The sequence below is a fragment of the Nematolebias whitei genome, chromosome 23, assembly GCF_014905685.2.
Source record: "Nematolebias whitei isolate Nwh7 chromosome 23, NemWhi1, whole genome shotgun sequence".
NCBI lineage: Eukaryota > Metazoa > Chordata > Actinopteri > Cyprinodontiformes > Rivulidae > Nematolebias > Nematolebias whitei.
The window spans coordinates 2,924,742-2,945,710 of NC_056520.1; the positions used below are offsets into that span (position 1 = coordinate 2,924,742).

Genomic DNA, 20,969 nt, shown 5'->3' on the forward strand with positions numbered 1-20,969 from the left:
CTAAGCTAGCCACGTGCAATAGACGCGTAGCGCTCTTTTTCTCTCACACTGAGCATTCTCCACTCCCACAACAAAAGTCACGGAAGAGATGAGCGCCCTGCCAAGTAACCTAAGGCAGTGTTTCCCCAACCATTATACAAGCAGGGCGTCTACTGCCCCTCCTTGCCCCCAATCGAAAACTATCAGCACTGACATGGCGCTAAGCTAGCCACGTGCAATAGACGCGTAACGCTCTTTTTCTCTCACACTGAGCAGTCTCCACCCCCACGACAAAAGTCGCGGAAGAGATGAACGCCCTGCCAAGTAACCTAGACCAGTGTTTTCCCTACCATTATACAAACAGGGTGTCAACAGAACCGAGCGCCCTGCCTACTGAACTGCCCCCCCCCCCCCCACTATAACTCGGTTGTCAACTGCAGTTGTCAGCTAGCGCGGTTGTTGGCTAGCACTAGCCAACTAGTGCTAAGCTAGCTGCGTACAATACAGACATGCTAGATAAAGTACGCGTTTCCCTCACGCTGAGCCGTGTCTCCCCACTCCCCTCGCTCGGTACAAACGGTGCTCAACACAGACGTGTCTCCGTCGCCTCCACTCCCCGCCCCCACAAAAATTACACAACATTATGGCGCCCTGCAAAGGCAAGTAAACTAGTACCTGAACGCGTCGCTTGAATCCAAAGAGACATTTTTATTATTTTCCGGCGTCTGTCACTAATGAACTTTGATCGTGAGCTTAAAACGTTAACAGGAAATTGTGGAACGTGTTTGAAACGAACAGCAAAGCGTTAATTGGCACAGATTGAATGTTTCCAATATAAAGTAGCTTGGATACGTTGACAACAAAGTTTTTTTTGTTTCGAACTGGAACCCCGACGTAAAATAGAACTGTTTATTGAAGAGTGGGGCGTTCGGTTTCCCATCTCAGTTCAGCAAACGGCTCTTGAGCACGTCACAGGACGTTTAATTTGACAGCTGGTGAAAATGTAACGCTTGTGTTTGCTAAGATCAACAGAGTCAGCAGAAACGTATCATTAGCAGATGGCGTCTCTGTGGCTGCAGGGCGGTGATTCCTGCGCTCTCAGCGTGCGTTAGAGCGTCTCCGTTTGCGTTCTGTTTGGACAGCAGCAGCCCCTCTGTTTGCACACTTCTTCTTCAACACTTATTAGGCCACGTCGCGCACTCGTCTACTGACTGCCACGCCACACTCCGGGATCTTCATGCTGTTTGGGAGCTGCGAGGAGAAGCTGTTCCCGTAATGAGCTCGGGACAAGCCATCTGAAAGGTTTGTTATTCTGACTGCTCAGTCATTCCCACTCCCAGTTTGAATGTTTTCTGCACTTTTGTAGGTATAATTTGTGTAAAGCTTTACAGTAAGAAAGTTTTTAATAATTCAGTGGGAGAATGTTGGGGGAGAAAACCGACTTCTTTCACAGCAGAGAGACGATTTTGTTGCCGACATCTAATAAAGACCACTTTATTAGATGTTTGACTTCATGAGTCTCCTAATAAAAGCAGAATCTTTCATTTAGGGTTTTATGTAAATCTTGTCAGAATTACTTATTTTAAGGTTTCATATGTAGCACATTTTCGTCATTTCCCATTTTGATGAAAATAATTTGGACCTTGTGCTTTTGCCATTATTCTGTCAGAGTTTATTCAAAGCAAAACTGCTAAAACTAATATTTATTATGATAATATATAGAAATATCGAAGTTACAACTTACATTAAATATTTTATCGTTTCATATTTTCTTAAAGAAGCACTGTTCTCAAACTGCAGGTTTACTCGTGGCTCCTAGAGTTTATAAATGCAAACTGGGAGCTTCTCTCTTGTGGAACCAACTTCCAGTTTCTGTCTGTGAGGCTGACACTTTGCTTTTAAGATTAGGCGTAAGATTTTTCTTTTTGGTAAATCCTATAGTTACAATTAGCTTGTTTTTTTGAGCTATCCTTTAATTATGCTGCTATAGGCGAAACTGACCACATGTCTTCACACGGCTGCTGTCTTTACTTGCTCTATTATCCATGTTTGTATTCATTTCCATCATTAACATGTTTTTCTTTGTATTTCTCCACATAGAAACTAAACCTGGACCATAGGAACTACACCTGGACCAGCCATTTTATTGTCGGGGTCTCTTTCCTGACCTCTCTAACCCCAACCAGTCGAGCCAGATGACTGCCTATCCTGAGACTGGTTCTGCTGGAGCTTTCTTCCTGTTAAAAGAGAGTTGTTCCTTTCCACTGTCGCCTATGCGTTGCTATGGATGAGCGATTGTGATGAAGTGGAAATCCGATGCAAACCATTAGCTTCCTCAGAAAGATAACTTTTACCAATTGGAAGTTTACACTAAGAATGGTTCTGTAAAGTGCCCTGAGGTACATGAAGGTACATGAGGAGTATGTTGTGAATTGGCGCTATATAAATAAACTGAAATGTTATTTTGTTCATGCTAATTTTGGTCAAAGCTATAAATGAACTGGAAGCAAAGAACTGCGTGTGGTCTACAACCATAGGATGCAGACGCTTGCCTTTTAAAAGTGGTAATCGATAGGGTTGATAACAGGAATTCGTTTGGTTTAGTGTCCTTTGATTTACTGAAACTCACAATCATTTCACACAGTGCGAGTTGATTTAGTGGTTTTTTTTGTTCCGTGTTCGTTTGTTTTAAACGCTTTATATTAATTCTTCAGTATTATCAATAGTATGTGGTATTTTTTTTCATTAATTTTACTCCCATTGATGTTATTGCTAAGCACTTTGATAACAGTGTCCGTTTTAAATGTGCTCTATAAATAAACCTGAAAACTTGAAGCCTCATGTCCTGGGCTTAATTTGTAAACTGATTGATGATGGAACAGCGGACAGGCTGGGGGTAGGGGGGGTCCGTGGATCCTCTCACAGAAAATTTTGAACAACAGAGATGCCATTTCCTGCATTTTGGTGTATTTTAACAGGTTGTCATACATCAACATTCACCTACATTTTGTAGACACTTAGTAAAAGTACTATTTTGGAGAAGAACAGCAGGTTGTGTGTGAATGGAGCAGCTGCGATTCTATTAAATGTACGAAACCCCCCTCTCCTCCCTCCCCTCACTTCACGGTTCTGAGCTGAACTCATCTCCGATGTTTATATTTCAGCCTGAGTTCAGTCCTGGTTGTTGCTCTTGCTCCAGTCTCGTGGCACCGTTTGAAGCACCTGAAGGCTTCAATTCTCGGTTGTTGCACCATCCATCCATTTTTTTATTAAAGTAAACTGGACTGTCTTTTTGACATTTTGATCGCTGTTATTTTGACAAATGCTGGATCGATAATGACCATGGATTTGCAACTGGGGGGGGGGGGGTCCCTGGTGGCGCAGCGGTCGGGGACGCCGTCCACTCTGTCCTCATTAAAAACAGCTCGTGTGTTTGTGGGGAACGGTGAGCAAGAGGAGATGCCGGGCGAGGAGCGACACTTCTGACGTTCGTCACGATGTAAATTAACCATCGGTGTTTGTAGCCGAGGATCTAACCGTCATGTGAGCAGATAGAGCCGTCGAGTGAAACGGGAAGAGGCAAGATTTTATTTTTTTTTTTTAACGGAAGTGAAAATGGCCAATTTCCTTGAGCAGCATGAAGTATGTGTAGGTTTGTTGGTACTTTGGAGCATCTCAGCAGAAAATTGGCTGAGTTTTGACGATACGGCGGGAGTCCAGGAAAATGTCAGATTTATAAAACTGTTTGTTCCTGTTAACGAGCTCATCAAGTCACTGCTTCTTTTTGTGATCTGAAAGGAAAATTACTTTTTTATTTGGTAGAAACAGTCGGGAGTAAAACAGAATCTGCCCTCCTTCAGTCCAAGCGGACCATATCTCACATTGGCTTACCGCGGCCTTTAAATCAGGCTCAGGTTCTGGACTTTGACTCTTTTCTTGAAAGTTTGGGATTGGTCTAGACCAAACATTGGATTCTAAAACCTATGAAAGACTCTAGAAAGTATGTTAGACTGGTACAGGACATGTATGAGGACAGTGGTGAGATGTGCTGTAGAAGTGACAGTTAGCTTCAAGGTGGAGGTGGGAGTGCATCAAGGATCCGCTCTGAGCCCCTTCTCGTTTGCTGGAGAACCTGACTGCCGAGATCCTGGAGCTGGTGGAAAATTCTGCTCGTGACAACAGGAGGACTGGGATCATCCCCCTGCACCTTCAGCTGTCTGTCCGCGGTGACGAGGAGCTCGGCAGACTGCTGGGAGGAGTGACCATCGCTCCGGGAGGGATTCTGCCCAGGATTCGGGCAGTCCTGCTGCTCAGGAGGGCCGAGAGGCCCACTGGATCTGGGTGTACGGATTGGTATCTGTGACCAGATTCTTCGACTTCGCTGCAGGAGCTCCTTCTTGTCCACAGCTATCAGCTTCTATAACAACTCTTGAATGAAACCAGGATGATGAGCTACGACAACACTTAATTTCCCTCTGGGATTAATAAAGTATTTTTGAATTTGAAGGTAGATCATCAATATATTAATCCCATGTATTTATAAAACTATTTATGGTATTGATATTGATTTTTATAGTAATACTAGAAAATGATGTTAACATGATTCTGTTGTACACGCCAGGTTTCCTGTGATGACGAGCTACCACTAGGCTTCAGGCCCAAAGAACCCGGAGCCTGAACCGGATCTGTGTTGTGTAGTAGGAGATGCTGTAGCCTGCTTCCTCCACACCCATGACCCCCAAAGACTTATTTAGTCTTTATTGACCAGTTGACCTGTTTAAACCCCGTGAACTTAACCGGACTACTGCCCTTGTCTTGGTATCATGTGAACAGCATTTGGATCTAGTCTGGATAATTTGGGAAATCTGTCTATTGAAAGATTTTGTGTTTATGGAAATAATGAACCAGTTGATTGATGACATTGATGAGTTTTTTAAATTTTTACATCTATCCACTTTACCTTTTCATTAGCATAATATATGTTACAAATACAGATCAGCAGCGAGAGTCGATTTAGCTTTCAACAGTTTTTCCTTTTTCTATTTTATGACATCATTGTGCATTTTGTTCACTTGAGGTCCCAACAATCATATTTTTGTTTATATCCTTATACATAAAACTCTTAAAGCTGAAAGAGGGTGAACTTTCTGGGGTTTCCCCAAGAAAAGTGGCGTTTGGTGCAAAACGTATTGAAATGTACAAAGAAAATTCAAAATTCAGCAAAACAAGAAGTTACAGAACTTATTAATTCCCAGCTCATTTACAAATTAAATGCCACTCTTTGTTATCCGACCCTTATTCATGCTGATCCTGGAATATTCATGAAGAAAGGTTCCAGCTGTTGGAAAGCTGAATCGGGTCACGTTATGCAAATCGGAGCGCGCCTCTCCAAGAACACAAGACCGTATTACGCAACTCCTAAACGAGGTCAACAGGCGCTCCATCTCCTCCTCCACCAACCCTGCATTCTGAAGGTTACGCTAAAGATTTAAAAACGAATAAACACGTTGTGTTATAAACAACAAGCACCTGCAGGAGGGACAACATCTTCCCCGGCATGTGCCACCTCCTAATGAGAGCGCTGGAAGCAACGAGAGACAAGTGAATAATTAAACTTCCGTTTTAATCTTTAATCCTGGTGATAAACGTCAGTAGAAACCTATTTGCCCCGACTCTCCAGGGGGATACTTGTGAGCTTTGAGATTGTGGTGATACGATTACATTTACAGGCACATTGCTAACGTTCACTTGAGCAGGTCGAGGGGCGAAACGAAGAGTTGGAGCGCGACGCCGCTCCTCAGAGAACGTTTGATTTCTTTCCATCGCGCCGTGAGAACGCAACGGTTAAACTGTTTAAGTATTTGGAGAAAGGCTGCAGAGCTGTTGGCGCTCGACTTACCCGCTGTGGTTGTGAGCACGTCCGTCGTGTTTCTCAGCCCCATGAAGTCAAACTGGTAAAGCCTCCAGTACTTCTGGTCCGAAGTCTCCACGGAGTTCCTCTTCCATTTGTACAAGATCTCGTCTCGCGGATAGCCATCTGGAACGCACACGGAGCAGCTCGTCAGCCCAGTCAGAAAAAAACAGTTACCTACAACAGGTAAGATATTCTTTAAACCCTTAACATAGCTACAAAACGTTCAAACTTCAAATATCTCAACTTTTCTGTACATACCTGCAAATGTACTGTGTGTATGGGGCGTCTGTGAATTTAAGGGGGCGTCTTACATTTTTCTGATTTAGTGACGAGCCTACTCATAAAAAAAAATTTAAAAAATGACGTGACATCATGCAGCCTGCACAACACAATTACTGCGCCAAGTAGGGATGCACCGATCCACATTTTTTAACTTCCGATCCGATCTCGATACCTAAATCCAAATATCGCCCGATACCGATCCAGTTCCGATATCATGATCATCATTGATTTTATATGAGGCTGTAATAATCTCCTCAAGTACAATTTGTACAAATATGGCCGGGGTCGAGTCGCCTGTTTCGGGTTGAGCAAGAGCAGCGCCCCGCTGAAGCCACGGAGCTCGAATGTCCATCGTAAAACTAACTTTACTGCGGTTTAATGTGGCGCTATGGCTCTGCAGACATTGCACGTTGCTGTCTTGTTTTATGGTGTTTCTAGAGTAAAATACTTCCACACAACGGACATGTTTAGATGAAAAGTTTGTTAGCTGTTAGCCACAGTGCTGCTAACTCAGTCCTCACGTTGTAGCTGCTGCAAACTATGGAATGGATTTCCTGAATGTGAGGCGGGTCTTATTACTCTGGGCTCATGAGACACGTCTCCGTTCAGGAAATCCATTCCATAGTTTGAAGCCAACATGCATCATGGATCGGAAAACTCCGATGCGTAAATTACGCTGGTATCGGAGGCCGATACAGATACTGGATCGGATCGGCCCCATCCCTAGTGCCAAGCAATAGTGACACAAACAAAAAAAAAAGCTAGTTTTGTCAACCTGCAAGTATTTATTAAAACAAAATTATTTACAGGTTCCTTCCTACCTTGGTGCCACCACACTTTCTACCACTTTATAACGTTTATTCCCCTTTTCTCCCCATTCCACTTGGAATAACATCCATCTCCCTTCTCCCATTGTTTCCCTTTCCACTGTTCCTTTCCCAAACACTGATTTTACCAGTTTAACTTTACAGAAATCTTTTGTTACTTGGCTTCTTTCTCCTTCCAAGATATTCTCTACGACACCATCAGCTGGACTTTTCAAATCTTAGGGTAAAGTCTCGGTGTATGTGGCAGACACATTGTTCAAACGTCGACGTAGCACTAAGCTAGAGGCGCACAATACAGACATGCTAGCTAAGATGCTACAGATATAGTGCTTTGTTTCTCTCACGCATCCTAACCATCCACCACGAGGTCAACAACTGCCGGCGTTTATGTAGCACTAAGCTAGCGCTATGCAAGTGCTCTGGCTTACCGTTCACGAGCTAGCGCTAGCTTTGTTGCGAGCTAGCTAGCGCAATGTAAGTTGCGCTAGCTTAGCGCGACAAGTCCGGTCAAATGGAAAATTATGCTATCACGCCTCTGACCACACCCCATCCCCCACGGAAAAAATCTTTGGATCTAGATGATTCACGTAAAGGACATACTTTTGATTGAAATTGGCGATTTTCGCCTAAAAGCGACAAGTTTGCAGGTATGTTTGTAAAGGGATCATTACTTTCACATATTGGCCTCAATGTTTCCCTATTCTACTAGAAGTGGTTGTGACAGGAAAACCCCTAAATACTTACAGAATTGTACGTTTAGGAATGTTGCCTTATTTTACTGAATCAATGCCTTCTGGGGTGATGATCTATGCAGGTTGGGGTAGATGCTAAAACACAATAAGTCAAGGCTAAAATGTTATAATGTATGATAATAAAGTTGTATTTTCCATCAGTCCTGACGCTAACGTGACCCAATGACCCAAACTAGGACAAGCTGCAGATTTGGATGGATGGAATGACAAAAGGTATCTTTAAATCTTTGTATTATATGTGAATATGACTTGATCGTTGTGAACAGCTTGTGACAGAAAGCGAAGCTCTCTGCAGCATCGTCTCTCTCATCAAAACAGCTCTCACTTGTAAATGAGTCTCAATGTGATTTATCTTTATAAATAAAGGTTGAATGAATCAACGTCTCTTCGGCCCAACTCCTCTTCATCTGTTCAGTCTTCGTCATTTCTCCATTCTCCTCTCTGCCAATGCACTCTGGTGCAAATTAAAGGACTGAACGTCAGACATTGCCAAAAGTTAATGTTCAAGCTGGGTTGAGGTCGCGTCGGAGCAACCAGTCTGTTATATACCCAGAATGCAATGCAGTTTAATCAACATGACAACATTCGTGTGACATAAACTTTTTTTTTTTTTTACCTAAACAGCCTATGTATTGTTACGGTGGCATTTTTATAATTGAAGCAAATGTCTTTTAAATAAGATTGTTTTTGTTCCCTTAACCAAACGCTGCTCGTAGTAGACGAGCTACGACTTCCCCTGAAGGCCACTTTGGTGGTAAAACCAGCACCTCTCTGTGCTGTCACTGGTGGAGACTAGCCGACTTTCGTAAGAAGTCTTGCAACGCATGCAAGGGTTTTTTGATTACCTCACACAAGTCACACATTCAACACGTTGGAGTTGGTGCCAGTGTTTCGAACTGGTCCCACTTTAGCTTTCGTAGATTCTGGAGCACTAGAGCCTCCTGCATGGGCCCTCTTCTAAGACCATTCCAATTATAAATAATGATTTTTAAAAGTGGTCCAAATCTTGACTGTCCTTATTTCTAAGTGTAAATGGACTGTACTTGTATAGCACGTTTGGGTACGATGTGGGCGGAAGAGACAAAATAATGTGCGCAGCCTAGAATACAGATTTGCAAGCCAACTGCTATAATCCACTAATAATCCACTAAGGATTATTGTGCTGCCCTTTTCTTAGACCTGTCTAAAGCTTTTGACACTGTGGATCAGAACATCTTGTGTCATAAACTCTCAGAAATTGGTTTCTCAGAACACACCATTGGTTGGTTCTCTAACTATCTTTCAGACCGGAGGCAATGTGTTCAACATAATGGTACTTCCTCCAGTTATTTAACAGTCAACAATGGTGTACCACAAGGCTCAGTCTTAGGACCCACCCTCTTTACAATCTACATACATAATGTAGGTAAAAACATCCCTAATGCATCCATACATTTCTATGCTGATGACACAGTTGTTTATTGTCGAGCTAAAACTGTTGCTAAGGCTTTCCAGCTTTTGAAATCTGCATTCAACATCATCCAGACTGATTTGTTCCGCCTCAAACTTGTCCTAAATGCCGACAAAACCAAAGGGATGCTTTTTCCAAACAGGAAGTTGGTACCAGCAGTTCTTCCTCCCATTTTATCCTCAAATGGTGTCCCCATTGAGTTTGTTGATTCCTATAAATATTTGTGTATCTTGGTCGACTCACATCTCTCTTTTAAGCTCCATGTGGAAAACTTGATAAAGAAACTGAAAGTTAAACTGGGTTTCTTTTTCAGAAACGGATCCTGTCTAACCCTGAATGTTAGGAAACACCTTGTATCTGTGACTTTCCTTCCCTCAATTGATCACGGTGACATTATTTACATGAACGCTCCTACAAGAACCCTGCAGATGTTGGATGCTGCAGATGTTGGATGCTGCAGATGTTGGATGCTGTCTATCATGGTGCACTAAGATTCATAACTGGCTGTGATTATCGTACCCACCACTGCACCCTGTATTCACTGGTTAACTGGTCACCATTAACTTCACACAGACTCTCCCACTGGTACATCTTCATCTTTAAATCACTTCTTGGTCTGCTGCCTTCATACATCTCCTCCTACATGTCTCTGCATGAGTGCAGCTACAGCGTGCGCTCTCAGGACATCATTACCTGCAGTGTTCCCTCAGTGAGGACTGAACTAGACAAAAGGACCTTCTCCTACTCCGCTCCTGTTTCCTGGAATATCTTGTAAAAAGATCTGAAGCTCTCGACCTTGACCTCTCTAAGTGGCTTCAAGAATCTGTTGGACTCCTGGCAGGGACCAATGCAGACATGTTCCTGTTTTTAGTTTTCTACATTCGCCTTAGAATCTAGCTGTTTCTTTTTTTTTCTTTTCTTTTTTTTTGTTACCTTTTCTTTTTAGCCATCCTATTTGTTAAAAAAAATTAAAAAAAATAAAATAAAAACCTGTAGTATGACTTTTTATAATTGTTTATTGTTGTTGCTGTTGTCCCTTGTTGTCATCTTTCGTTGTTGAAATCAGGTCTCTCTTGTAAATGAGTCCTCGAGGCTCAATGGGATTTACCTGTATAAATAAAGGTTGATTGATCTGCAAATCAATAGGTCTTTTTTTTTAAACGTGCCCATGCTAAGCCATTTTAAGTTGCCAACTAGTCTCCAACAGTCTCAGTCCAGTTCATAACTGCTAGGATATAACCAGGAAGAGGCTGGGAGTTGTGCCAATTTACACACTCTTACACAAACCTGATTTACGTCAGTACTTTTCCATTGAATGGTTATTCTCAATAGCTTTGAAAAGTCTTAAAACACACACTTGTATATGCAAATCTTTGCTTGGGGACATCAGTAGACGTTTTGAAAATTACACATCTGTGAAAGCTAAAACTGCACTTAAAAAAAGCAAAAGGTAAAGTAACTTACAAAAATTAGGTTGAAATCTGAGCGTTCCTGGTTTGTTGTGGCAACGAAACTAATTATGTAAATAAGTTTCATCGAGACACCATCTATAACCAAGTGGCGCAATCGCAAAAACACAACAGAGCTTTTATTTTCTTTGGTAAAACCAATAAAGTTGGCAAATATTATTGCCATCATTTTTCTTTTCGTGTGTTTGTCCAATTATCCGCACTGCAGACAGTGTGCTCATTGTGTTACCGGTGTATTTTTGAAGCTACAAGACATTTCATACGTTTAAAAGCCCCCTGAAGCAACATGTTCTTTCATGATGTTATAAATCACACCCTACTGAGGCCTGGGCTTTTTTTCTGTTCTCCAAATAAAAACGACGAGGGGTGTCGGTCTGTTTTGTACCAGAAATGAGAAATCTGAATCATTTGGCTGCATACATTTTGGAAACAACACAAGTCATTGTTTCCAATTTTCCATCAAGCCTTCAATAATCATGCATGCTGATCTATTTATCTCTGCAATATTCACACGACAGAAGAAAACAAGGGTGCTCGGCTAATTTCATTGTCCTACAGAATTTATATCATATCACAAAAAAAAAAAAAAAGCAATTTTGTTATAAATAACCATGAAGGAAAGGAAAATATGTTTGTTTTGAACAGTAATGAGGATCAGCAACAGTTTATATTCAGTGTGAGCTTCTATTGGGGGTATATTTAACTCAGGAAGAACTAGTGCCACGTATTTAATTTCCCGTGTTTAGTAAGTGCCTCGGGTCTGAATGGATAAAACTGGAAGCATTCAGAAGTCGTTCCCTTTTTCTCTTCACACCGACGCGTTTTCAAATCAAACCAGAAAGCTATGAAGAAGCACAAAATAAAAGTGACAGTCTGGTGGCAGACCTGCCATAAACCGCCCTGCTGACATGTGTTAAATGGAGGTTTCAATCCTCAATGTGAGGCCTTCAGTTTCAGAGAGACTCCTCAACATTAAGCAGATTCATTGCATTGTTCCCAGTTTCTCCACTGGTGCTTTCCAGCCTCTTAAAGTCCAGTCCTTAGTCCAGTTTTGGGTGATCAGGAGCAGGATTCCCTTGTGAGTTTCCTCTACGACTCTATAAACCCTAAAATTAAATCTTACTTCTGCCTGTAGGGTGGGGATCACGTTACCTCATTTCAATCATTGTCCCCTGTCAAGAAGCAAAAAAGGGAAATTGGAAATACCGTCCGTCTGTCCGTGAATATTGTGAGCATGACAGCTTGAAAAACAAGTGAGGTGCCCACTTCCATTTTGTTGAGTGGCTACATCCAGGCATAGGAAAGGTTCCTTGTAGGGATGTGCGATATGGCATAAAATTCATATCACGATATGTATTGTGAAGGGTGGCGATAACGATACATATCACGATATGTTTTTGGTATAAAACTTGCAATAGGAATGGGAAAAAAAAAAGCATAAGGTGTCCTTTTGTCAAAATTTATTTTCAAAACTGCTATACCACAAAATAATCTCAGTTAAGAAAATTCCACTACTAGGTCCAGAGAGTTTTTAAATAAAAAAACAAATCAAGTAATAGACTTCTTTCTTGTAGTGCAAAACAGTGCAAAAGACATCAAATGTAGTTTTAGCCATGTTTCAAACAAAATAATATGTTGTTAACTCTCAACAGTTTCCAGTCCTCTCACTTAAGAAATGAACAGCAACAGAGCAACATTTTACACTGAAACACTTCACCCTCCAACCCTCTAGTGGGCGACTCCTTCCGCTTTAATGGAGAGCTGACACAAAATGGCGACCAGTTTCGTCTGTGGCTTTGACCAAAAGGTCTTGCGGTAAAAATCACAAAACAGCGTTCTTTTCACAGATCAGAGAGCAGGTTCCTCTAAAGCTGACCAACGCTTACTTTAACTTTCGACGGAAAAAAAAAAACCTTTCGACAGAACACAGCTTTTTGCGTATGCGTCTGAATACGGCAACACTACGGCAAGCCGGACGTGGTTAGCTTGTAGCTTCGCTACTTAGCTCTCGAAGAAATTACTTTACCACCACTTACGCACAGTTTTCAACAACAACAAAAAAGTAACGATTAAATCTGACAACTAGTTTTTTTTTTTTTTCCATTTACCCTTTATTTATACAGGTAGTCTCATTGAGCCACGAGAACTCATTTTCAAGAGAGACCTGTTTAGGGAGCACATGGTGGGGGTTAAGGGCCTTGCTCAGGGGCCCAGAGTGGGAAGAATGAGGGTGGGGGCAGGTGTGGGTGCTTCACCTACACCACCCACATTTGTGATGTTGGTACTGGGGCTTGAACCGGCGATCTTCCGATCACAGGCCCACCTTCTCTAACCTCTGCGCCACCACTCCCCAACTGACAACTAATGAAAACCCCAAATTCAGTATCTCAGAAAATTGGAATATTGTGAAAAGGTTCAACATTGAATACACCTGGTGCCACACTCTAATCCTGCAAAGGCCTTTAAACAGTCTCAGTCTAGTTCTGTAGCTACACAATCATGGGGAAGACTGCTGACTTGACGGTTGTCCAAAAGACGACCATTGACACCTTGCACAAGGAGGGCAAGACACATGAGGTCATTGCTAAAGAGGCTGGCTGTTCACAGAGCTCTGTGTCCAAGCACATTAATAGGGAAGGAAAAGTGTACAAGCAATAAGGATAAACGCACCCTGGACAGGATTGTTGACAAAACCCATTCCAAAATGTGGGGTAGATTCACAAAGAGTGGACTGCAGCTGGGGAGTCAGTGCTTCACGAACCACCACGCACAGACATATGCAAGACAAGGGTTTCTGTTGTCGCATACCTTGTGTCAAGCCACTCTTGAACAAGAGGCAGCGTCAGAAGTGTCTCTCCTGGGACTGCTGCTGAGTGGTCCAAAGTTATGTTCTCTGATGAAAGTACATTTTGCATTTTCTTTGGGAATCAAGGTTTCAGAGTCTGAAGGAAGAGAGGAGAGGCACAGAATCCACGTTGCTTGAGGTCCAGTGTCAAGTTTCCACAGTCAGTGATGGTTTGGGGCCATGTCATCTGCTGGTGTTGGTCCACTGTGTTTTCTGAGGTCCAAGGTCAACGCAGCATCTACCAGGAAGTTTTAGACTTCCTGCTTCCTGTTGCTGACCAACTTTATGGAGATGCAGATTTCATTTTCCAACAGGACTTGGCACCTGTACACAGTGCCAGAACTACCAGTATCTGGTTTAAGGGCCAGGGTATCCATGTTCTTAACAAAAATAAAATAAAGGTTGAATGAATATAATATACAAGTTTCACTTTTTGAATGGAATTACTGAAATAAATCAACTTTTTCATGATATTCTCATTTTATGACCAGCGCCTGTGTGTATACAGTGATCTCTCGCTATATTGCGGTTCACTTCTTGCGGCTTCACTGAATCACAGGTTATTTAAACTTGGTTCTGTATATTGTGTGTACTCTACATGCTACACAATACTGTCCATTCATCTAATCATTTTCATCGCCAAAGTGTTTCAGAGCATATTACGTATTTATAAGAGAGGGGGAATGTCATGATTCCTGCCCGCCTGTTCACCATGCCCATCTGCTCTTCTATGATGAGCATAATTCTTCTCACCTGGTGTCGGTTTGCATTTAAGCGCCCCTGTTCTGTAGACGTCGCCAGATTATTGAACGCCTTGTGTGTAAGTAAATGTCCAGCAATGTCTCATGCTCTTGATTGATCCCCTCATCCTGACCAAGTGTCTGTGCCCTGGCTTTTCCCGTCTTTGCCTTGACCCTGTCGGACACCTGCCAAGATTCTGATTTCTGGTCAATGACCTTTTTTCAGTGCCCCGACCTCCGAGTATTGTCCGTCTCCTTGTGCATGACCCTTGCCTGTTCGCCGACTAACCCACTGAGTTCTGGACGGATCCAAACTAAACAACAACCCACTCAGGACTCTGCTCTCACGGTGACGTCACTACTCTCTGCATTCGCAACAATCCTCTACCTGGGGAAGTTAGTTTAACCGCTGGTTCATGTGCCCCGATCTGAGCTCTAAAAGAAGGTTGGTTTGTTTTTTATTCCAATGAACTCTGTTCAAGCTCCCAGTCCTTCCATAGACATTAACTCTTCCTCCCCAGACTCTCCAGTAGGTTTCCAGACGTATGCTGACTCCCACCAGTCTTGTCAACAAGCTCTGTGTCTGGTTGAATTTTCAGATCGTCCACTAAATTCATTACAGGGAAAGATTAATAAGAGTGGAAAATGTTTGTAGGAGTGAGGGAAAGGTTTATAAATAATATAAATATAATGCCGCTACTTTGCAAATTTTCACCTATTGCGGGGATCTCTGGAACGTAACCACGATAGATGAGGGATCACAGTACATGTTAAAATTTTTGATGGGTAACAAAAAATAAGCAACGTGCCATATTTCATTTTGGTATGTGGCTACGTCTCCGCATTAAAAAGGTTCACATTAAACGTAATTAACCGAAACGGAAAAACTACCGGTCCGGACTGAATGGGACATCCGGCGCACGGACCGGCTGAAACTGCGGCAGTTGTTCAAAATCTCGTTTCCTGATGACGTTCATCTTATAATTGCGGCCGAAGCGCTGGAAAACCTCTTGCTGTTGTAGCTACAGGGCTTGATAACCAACAACAACAACAAAAAAATATATCAATATTACTTGTTGAAATACGCTGGTGAAGATTCTCGGTCATTTGAGGCTCTCAAGTGATTTTTACAAGAAAGTGTTGATTATCACAGAGCAGAAGTTAGAAAAGCGTTGGTGAAAAGTAAAACCTGAAGCCTCTTACTGTGACTAAAACAGACGCCAGCTCTCGATAATAAAACAACAAACATTTAGTTCATCCAAAGAGCAGCACAGACGGGGAAGTTCAAGAATCACTGTGGGGGATCAGAGTAGAGAACCCATAGGAACTCATAAAACCCCAAAATAATTAAGTAAATATGTTTCTAAGATAACTATGACAAAATTCAAGAGTTAATGTGTATTGAATGGTCTGCAAAACAAAAGTGAAGCTTGCAAAGGTTTTTTTTTTAGTGTTCCTACTGTTTTGTTTTAAATCAGCAAGTCTATTTTATAGTGCTTAACACTAAATTAAACCTTCAATAGCTTAAAAGCTTCTCTGTCATTAGTTTCAATTCCATAATTGAAAAGATCTTCCGATGTGTCAGATCAGCCATGTAATGTCTGAATATATCTGCCAGCAAAATTAAATTAATGGGAAAGAATAGAGCGGCTATCAAAATATCCATCAGAATCAAAATGGTCTTTTTCAATAAAGGAAACTAAATTCAGCCATAATGGGGGGAGGCTTGGGATTAGCCTAATACCTGAGAGACGATACATGTCGGAGGCAAAAACAGTATCGTAATACTTCAACACTGGGAATTAAAAAAAGACAAATGCTACTAATGCATTAAAATACATCCAAGTAAGAATTATCTGTCAACAGTAACATTACGCAAGGACTCTGTACAATTATCAGACAGAAATGGATCTTTTGGAGAATAAACGTTACGCCGATGTCCCCGTCGCTGAGTGTTAATCAGTGAAGGTTTGTACTTTTGGAGATTAGTGGGTTTTTTTGGACTGGACCTAAACAGGGAATGTAAGTAAACCTTAATGTTTTAGGTGGAAGATACTCAAGAGGGTGCGGCATGGTGATGCAGTTGATAGAGATGCTGCCTCTTGGCGAGAAGGTCGCTGGTTCAAATCCTGGCCCGGGACATTTCTAGATGGAGTTTGCATGTTCTCTTCGTGCTGCGTGGGTTTTCTCCGGGTTCTCCGGTTTCTTCCCACAGACCAAAAACATGCATGTTAGGCTGATTGGTAACTCTAAATTGTCCCTAGGTGAGAGTGTGAATGGTTCTTTGTGTCTCTGTGATGGACTGGAGACCTGTCCAGGGTGTCCCCTGCCTCTCGCACAGTGATAGCTGGATAGGGACATCAGTGACCCCCGCGACCCTAAAAGGAATAAGCAGGTCAAGATAATGGATGGAGTTACTCTGTGTAGTGTAGAAAAAGAGACATAGGTGGTTTTTTTTTACATGCCCTTGTCTGAGGCAACAGAGTGACAAATTCTAGGGAGTAGATGGCGCCATAGCGGAACCAGGCAGTGGCCAGTGGTGGCGTTGCCTCCATAGATTCATTTTCCCCCACTTGCCACCCCGACCGCTTAAGAAGACTATACTTTTAAGCTATTCATATATATGGTGGTGGCCATCTTGGATGTTGATGTGGCAACACAATTTTCCAAAGGGACCTTCCTTATGCCTGGATGCAGCCGCACACCAAAATGGAAGTTGGAACGTTGCTTATTTTTCAAGTGATCCAACTCGAGGCGCACTGGATGGATGGAGGACATTTCCAAGTCCTCTCCTCCCCGTGACAGAGGACAATGAATACGTTTAGATGAAAAACACGAAGTGCAGCTTTAAATTTTCCAAATTCGTTTGACTTGTGCGCAGCCGTCTCAAACAGGGCTGGGCCATATCCTACCATTCACGACAATACCAGTAAAAAAAACTTGCCCCGGAAAATAAATTATATTGTGATATGCTAATTTCATGACGTAAATACGTCAGTGGTTCCCCTACCATTATACAAGCGGGGCACACCGCCTTGTTAACAGAACCGAGCGCGCCCAACGACCGAATGGCCACCCTTGTTCTAGAATTGCGCCGCTCAAGGTGGCTGCATGTTGGAGCAGCTCTGTTACTTTGATTTTGAGATTTTGATTTTGGAAACTTTAATTCCTCTTTTTCTGGATGTAAATCACATTTTTTGGATGTTTGTTTCCTCTGGTATCAGATGCTGTGCAGCTGGAAGGATTTTTACTGAAACTTTTTTAGTTTTGGACATTTGTTATGATGCGTAACTATGGCAACAAGGCAGTTTTCTACAACCAACAGCAGCTGATTAATATCTCAAAAGCTCAAATAATATCTCAACTACAGCCCCAAATCTCAAGTGAGTTGAAAAGGATGTTCTGTGGACGCATTCTCATCTACCTGCCAGATGTGCTCAAGTGCCTGACCACTGAGATCCTGGAACTAGCAGGAAACACGGCTCGTGACAGCAGAAGGACAGGATCGTCCCTCAGCACCTGCAGTTGGCTGTCCGCAGTGACGAGAAGCTCGGCAGACTGCTGGGAGGAGTGGCCATCGCTCTGGGAGGAGTTTTGCCCGGCATTTGGGTGGTCCTACAGCCCGGGGGGAACCAAGAGGCCAGCAGAGTCTGGGTGGACGGATCAGACGGCATCTGCAGCCAGTTTCTTAGGATCCACTGTGGGATGGACCTTTACAAGAGATCCTTCCTGTCTACAGCATCGGTATCTATAACATCTCTTAATGAAATGAGGATAACGAGTTACAACAAATAATTTCCCTCTGGGATTAATAAAGTATTTTTGAATTGAATTGAATTGTTTTGTTAGTTTTTATATAATACTGCAAAGCAACATGTTAAGTTAATTTTTGTCAATTTATCGTTATCGTCAGAATGCTCTGAAATATCACAATATTATATTTGAGCCACATCGCCCACCCCTAGTCTCAAATACAAGACGTGAATGAAATAAAAAGCTCTGGATGTTTTTTAACCAACTTTCGTGGGTTTCAATATCCTGAAACAAGCTAAGACATAGATCTAAACAGGGAGCTGAAAGCCTTAATCTAAACTAAATTTAAAAGTGTTTATTTTTCTAGCTTCGCCAAATAAGAATCCAGTGCTACCGAACATACTGTGTGTGTATTCACATGACGGGGACGTCTATAGACGGGCGGCAGCTCCTTTCACGGAGAACAAAGACGTAACGGAAGGCTGTTTACAGTCGCTAATGACAGCTCAGTATCATCAAGCTTCATCACGCTGGGAACAAATTGGACACATGTTTGAAAGCCGTTAATGGATTATCCGGAGCGAGCGCAGAGCGGAGGTTCAATAAGGAGCGGCAAAAACAGGGATCTGATCTGTGGGTGCATCCGGTAGCATTTTGTTCCTGAATATGGTTATATCACAGCAAATTGTGATTTATTTGGATAGTGCACAGGTAGGTTTAAATTGGCACAGACGCAGCTGTAAGAACAACTTTTCCAAAAAGAATCATTCAAAATTTTGATTTGAGGAACACGAAAAGCAAAGTTCAGCTCTTTTGATAAGGGGTTCTTTGGCAGGGATACGAGCAAACCACCCAAGTTTGGCAAACATTAAATCTGATGGATTGATGAGGGAGTAGTAGTTGCAGCTCTTTAAACCTTATTTAACCAGATGAAATGGTTAATTACAGAGTAATCCAGGTGTATTTGCAAGAGTAAATCGCAGCATAGCCCCACAGAACCTCACTGACCTCCACAAGGCGAGGTCAGTGAACAAGGCCAGGCTGATTCTGGCAGATCCTGATCACCACTCCATGATGAGCTCAGGCTGCTTCCATCTGGACGCAGGTATCTGCAGCCCAGCACGAACAGACTGAAAAACTCATTCATCCCTGTAGTGATCAGGCAAACATTCATGATTTCTGTACCGTTACTTTAATGTCTAGATGTCTCGTCTAGTATGGACGCTCTATGTGTCTGACTGAAACGATTTGCCCCTCGGGGATAATAAAGATTCTTGAACTATCAGCTTTATTTAGCACTTCAGAAGCATCTTACAGCATTTAGGCTTGGAAATCATTGTGAAAACGTCGCAAGACTATCAAAACCTTTGTTGTGGATTTAAGTTCAAGGCAAAACAGACGAGGTGTAAAACTACTTGAAGTAACTTTCGCTTGAGAAGCTTAGAATTTATTAATTTTTAGCCGTTTTAAAACACTACTCTGAAAATTTGGGCAGTTTTTCTATATTCAAGAAGAAAAAAAAAAAACATCCACTTTGTTCATGGGGGTTCTACTGTCTAAATGATTCTGGGTACTACTTCCTGTCAGACAGGAAGTAGCAGTCAGCATTGGTTAACCATGGTAGTGGAGCACGGACCGTGCTTTATTTGAAAGTAATTTACATTCAGTTTTTGTTTTGTTTACATTTATTTAACAAGCGTAAAGGTTATTAAAATAGCCAGACCAAACTCAATCACTGACTACAACAGACCAAAACAAAGAGTTCCTCTGAAAAGAGGTTTAGTTTCATCTCCTACCTACAAATGAGGAATTAAGAAGAATGTGGCTGAAAAATGTGAACTTGAAGACACCACCCAAAACCCTGTCTGGGAGCTCATTTCACTTTGTTGACAAACGAACGACGGAGGAAAACCTGCATCCTACTTTGTGTCTGGACGACAATAAACCACCGGAGAAGAGACGCCGGATCCTCAGAAGGATTGAAAACAGTGACGAGAACATCAGGTCTGATTTTAAGTGTATGGAGGTCACAGCTTTATAGTATTTGTTCATCTTCAGTTTTATGATTTTCTCTGCAATTAACCCAAGTTCAGTGATGGAGGACTTTAAGTCTTTGTCTGTGTCTGATTTAAGGTAAATAAGATTGTGTCCCACCTCTTTAAAAAAAAATAACTTGACAAATCTCATTACTGTGTAGATAATGATACACTTCATTGTTTTTCAGGTTTCCTGAGCATGCATCAGGATGTTTTTCAGGTTGTTCATCACTTCATTGTCGGAAGCAACTGAGACAGTGATGTAGCCAAATATGCTACTAGATATTGCTAAATATGCTAGTAGGTGTAGCTAAAGATGCTAGTAGATGTAGCTAAATATGCAAGTAGATGTAGCTAAAGATGCAAGTAGATGTAGCTAAATATGCTAGTAGATGAAGCCAAACATGCTAGTAGATGTAGCTAAATATGCAAGTAGAAGTAGCTAAAGATGCTAATAGATGTAGCCAAACATGCTAGTAGATGTAGTTAAAGATGCTAGTAGATGTAGCCAAACATGCTAGTAGATGTAGCAAAATATGCAAGTAGGTGTAGCTAAAGATGCTAGTAGATGTAGCCAAACATGCTAGTAGATGTAGTTAAAGATGCTAGTAGATGTAGCCAAACATGCTAGTAGATGTAGCTTAAGATGCAAGTAAGTGTAGCTAAAGATGCTAGTAAATGTAGCCAAACATGCTAGTTGATGTAGCCAAATATGCACATAGATGTTACTAAATATGCTAGTAGATGTAGCTAAACAGGCTAGTAGATGTAGCTAAATATGCTAGTAGATGTAGCTAAATATGCTAGTAGATGTAGCTAAACATGCTAGTAGATGTAGCTAAATATGCTAGTAAGTGTAGCTAAAGATGCTAGTAGATGTAGCCAAACACGCTAGTAGATGTAGCTAAATATGCAAGTAAAT

At 41.9% G+C, this 20,969-nt stretch overlaps 1 protein-coding gene across 1 annotated transcript in view; it reads right to left on the reverse strand.

The window, feature by feature from the left end:
• Window positions 1-20,969, reverse strand: part of LOC119428835 (gamma-aminobutyric acid receptor subunit gamma-3) — a 125,767-nt gene that overhangs the window by 35,575 nt on the left and 69,223 nt on the right. Inside the window, exon 5 of the mRNA XM_037696522.1 lies at window positions 5,879-6,016. Coding sequence (XP_037552450.1) covers window positions 5,879-6,016 — 138 coding nt within the window. The remainder of the gene's footprint in view (window positions 1-5,878; window positions 6,017-20,969) is intronic.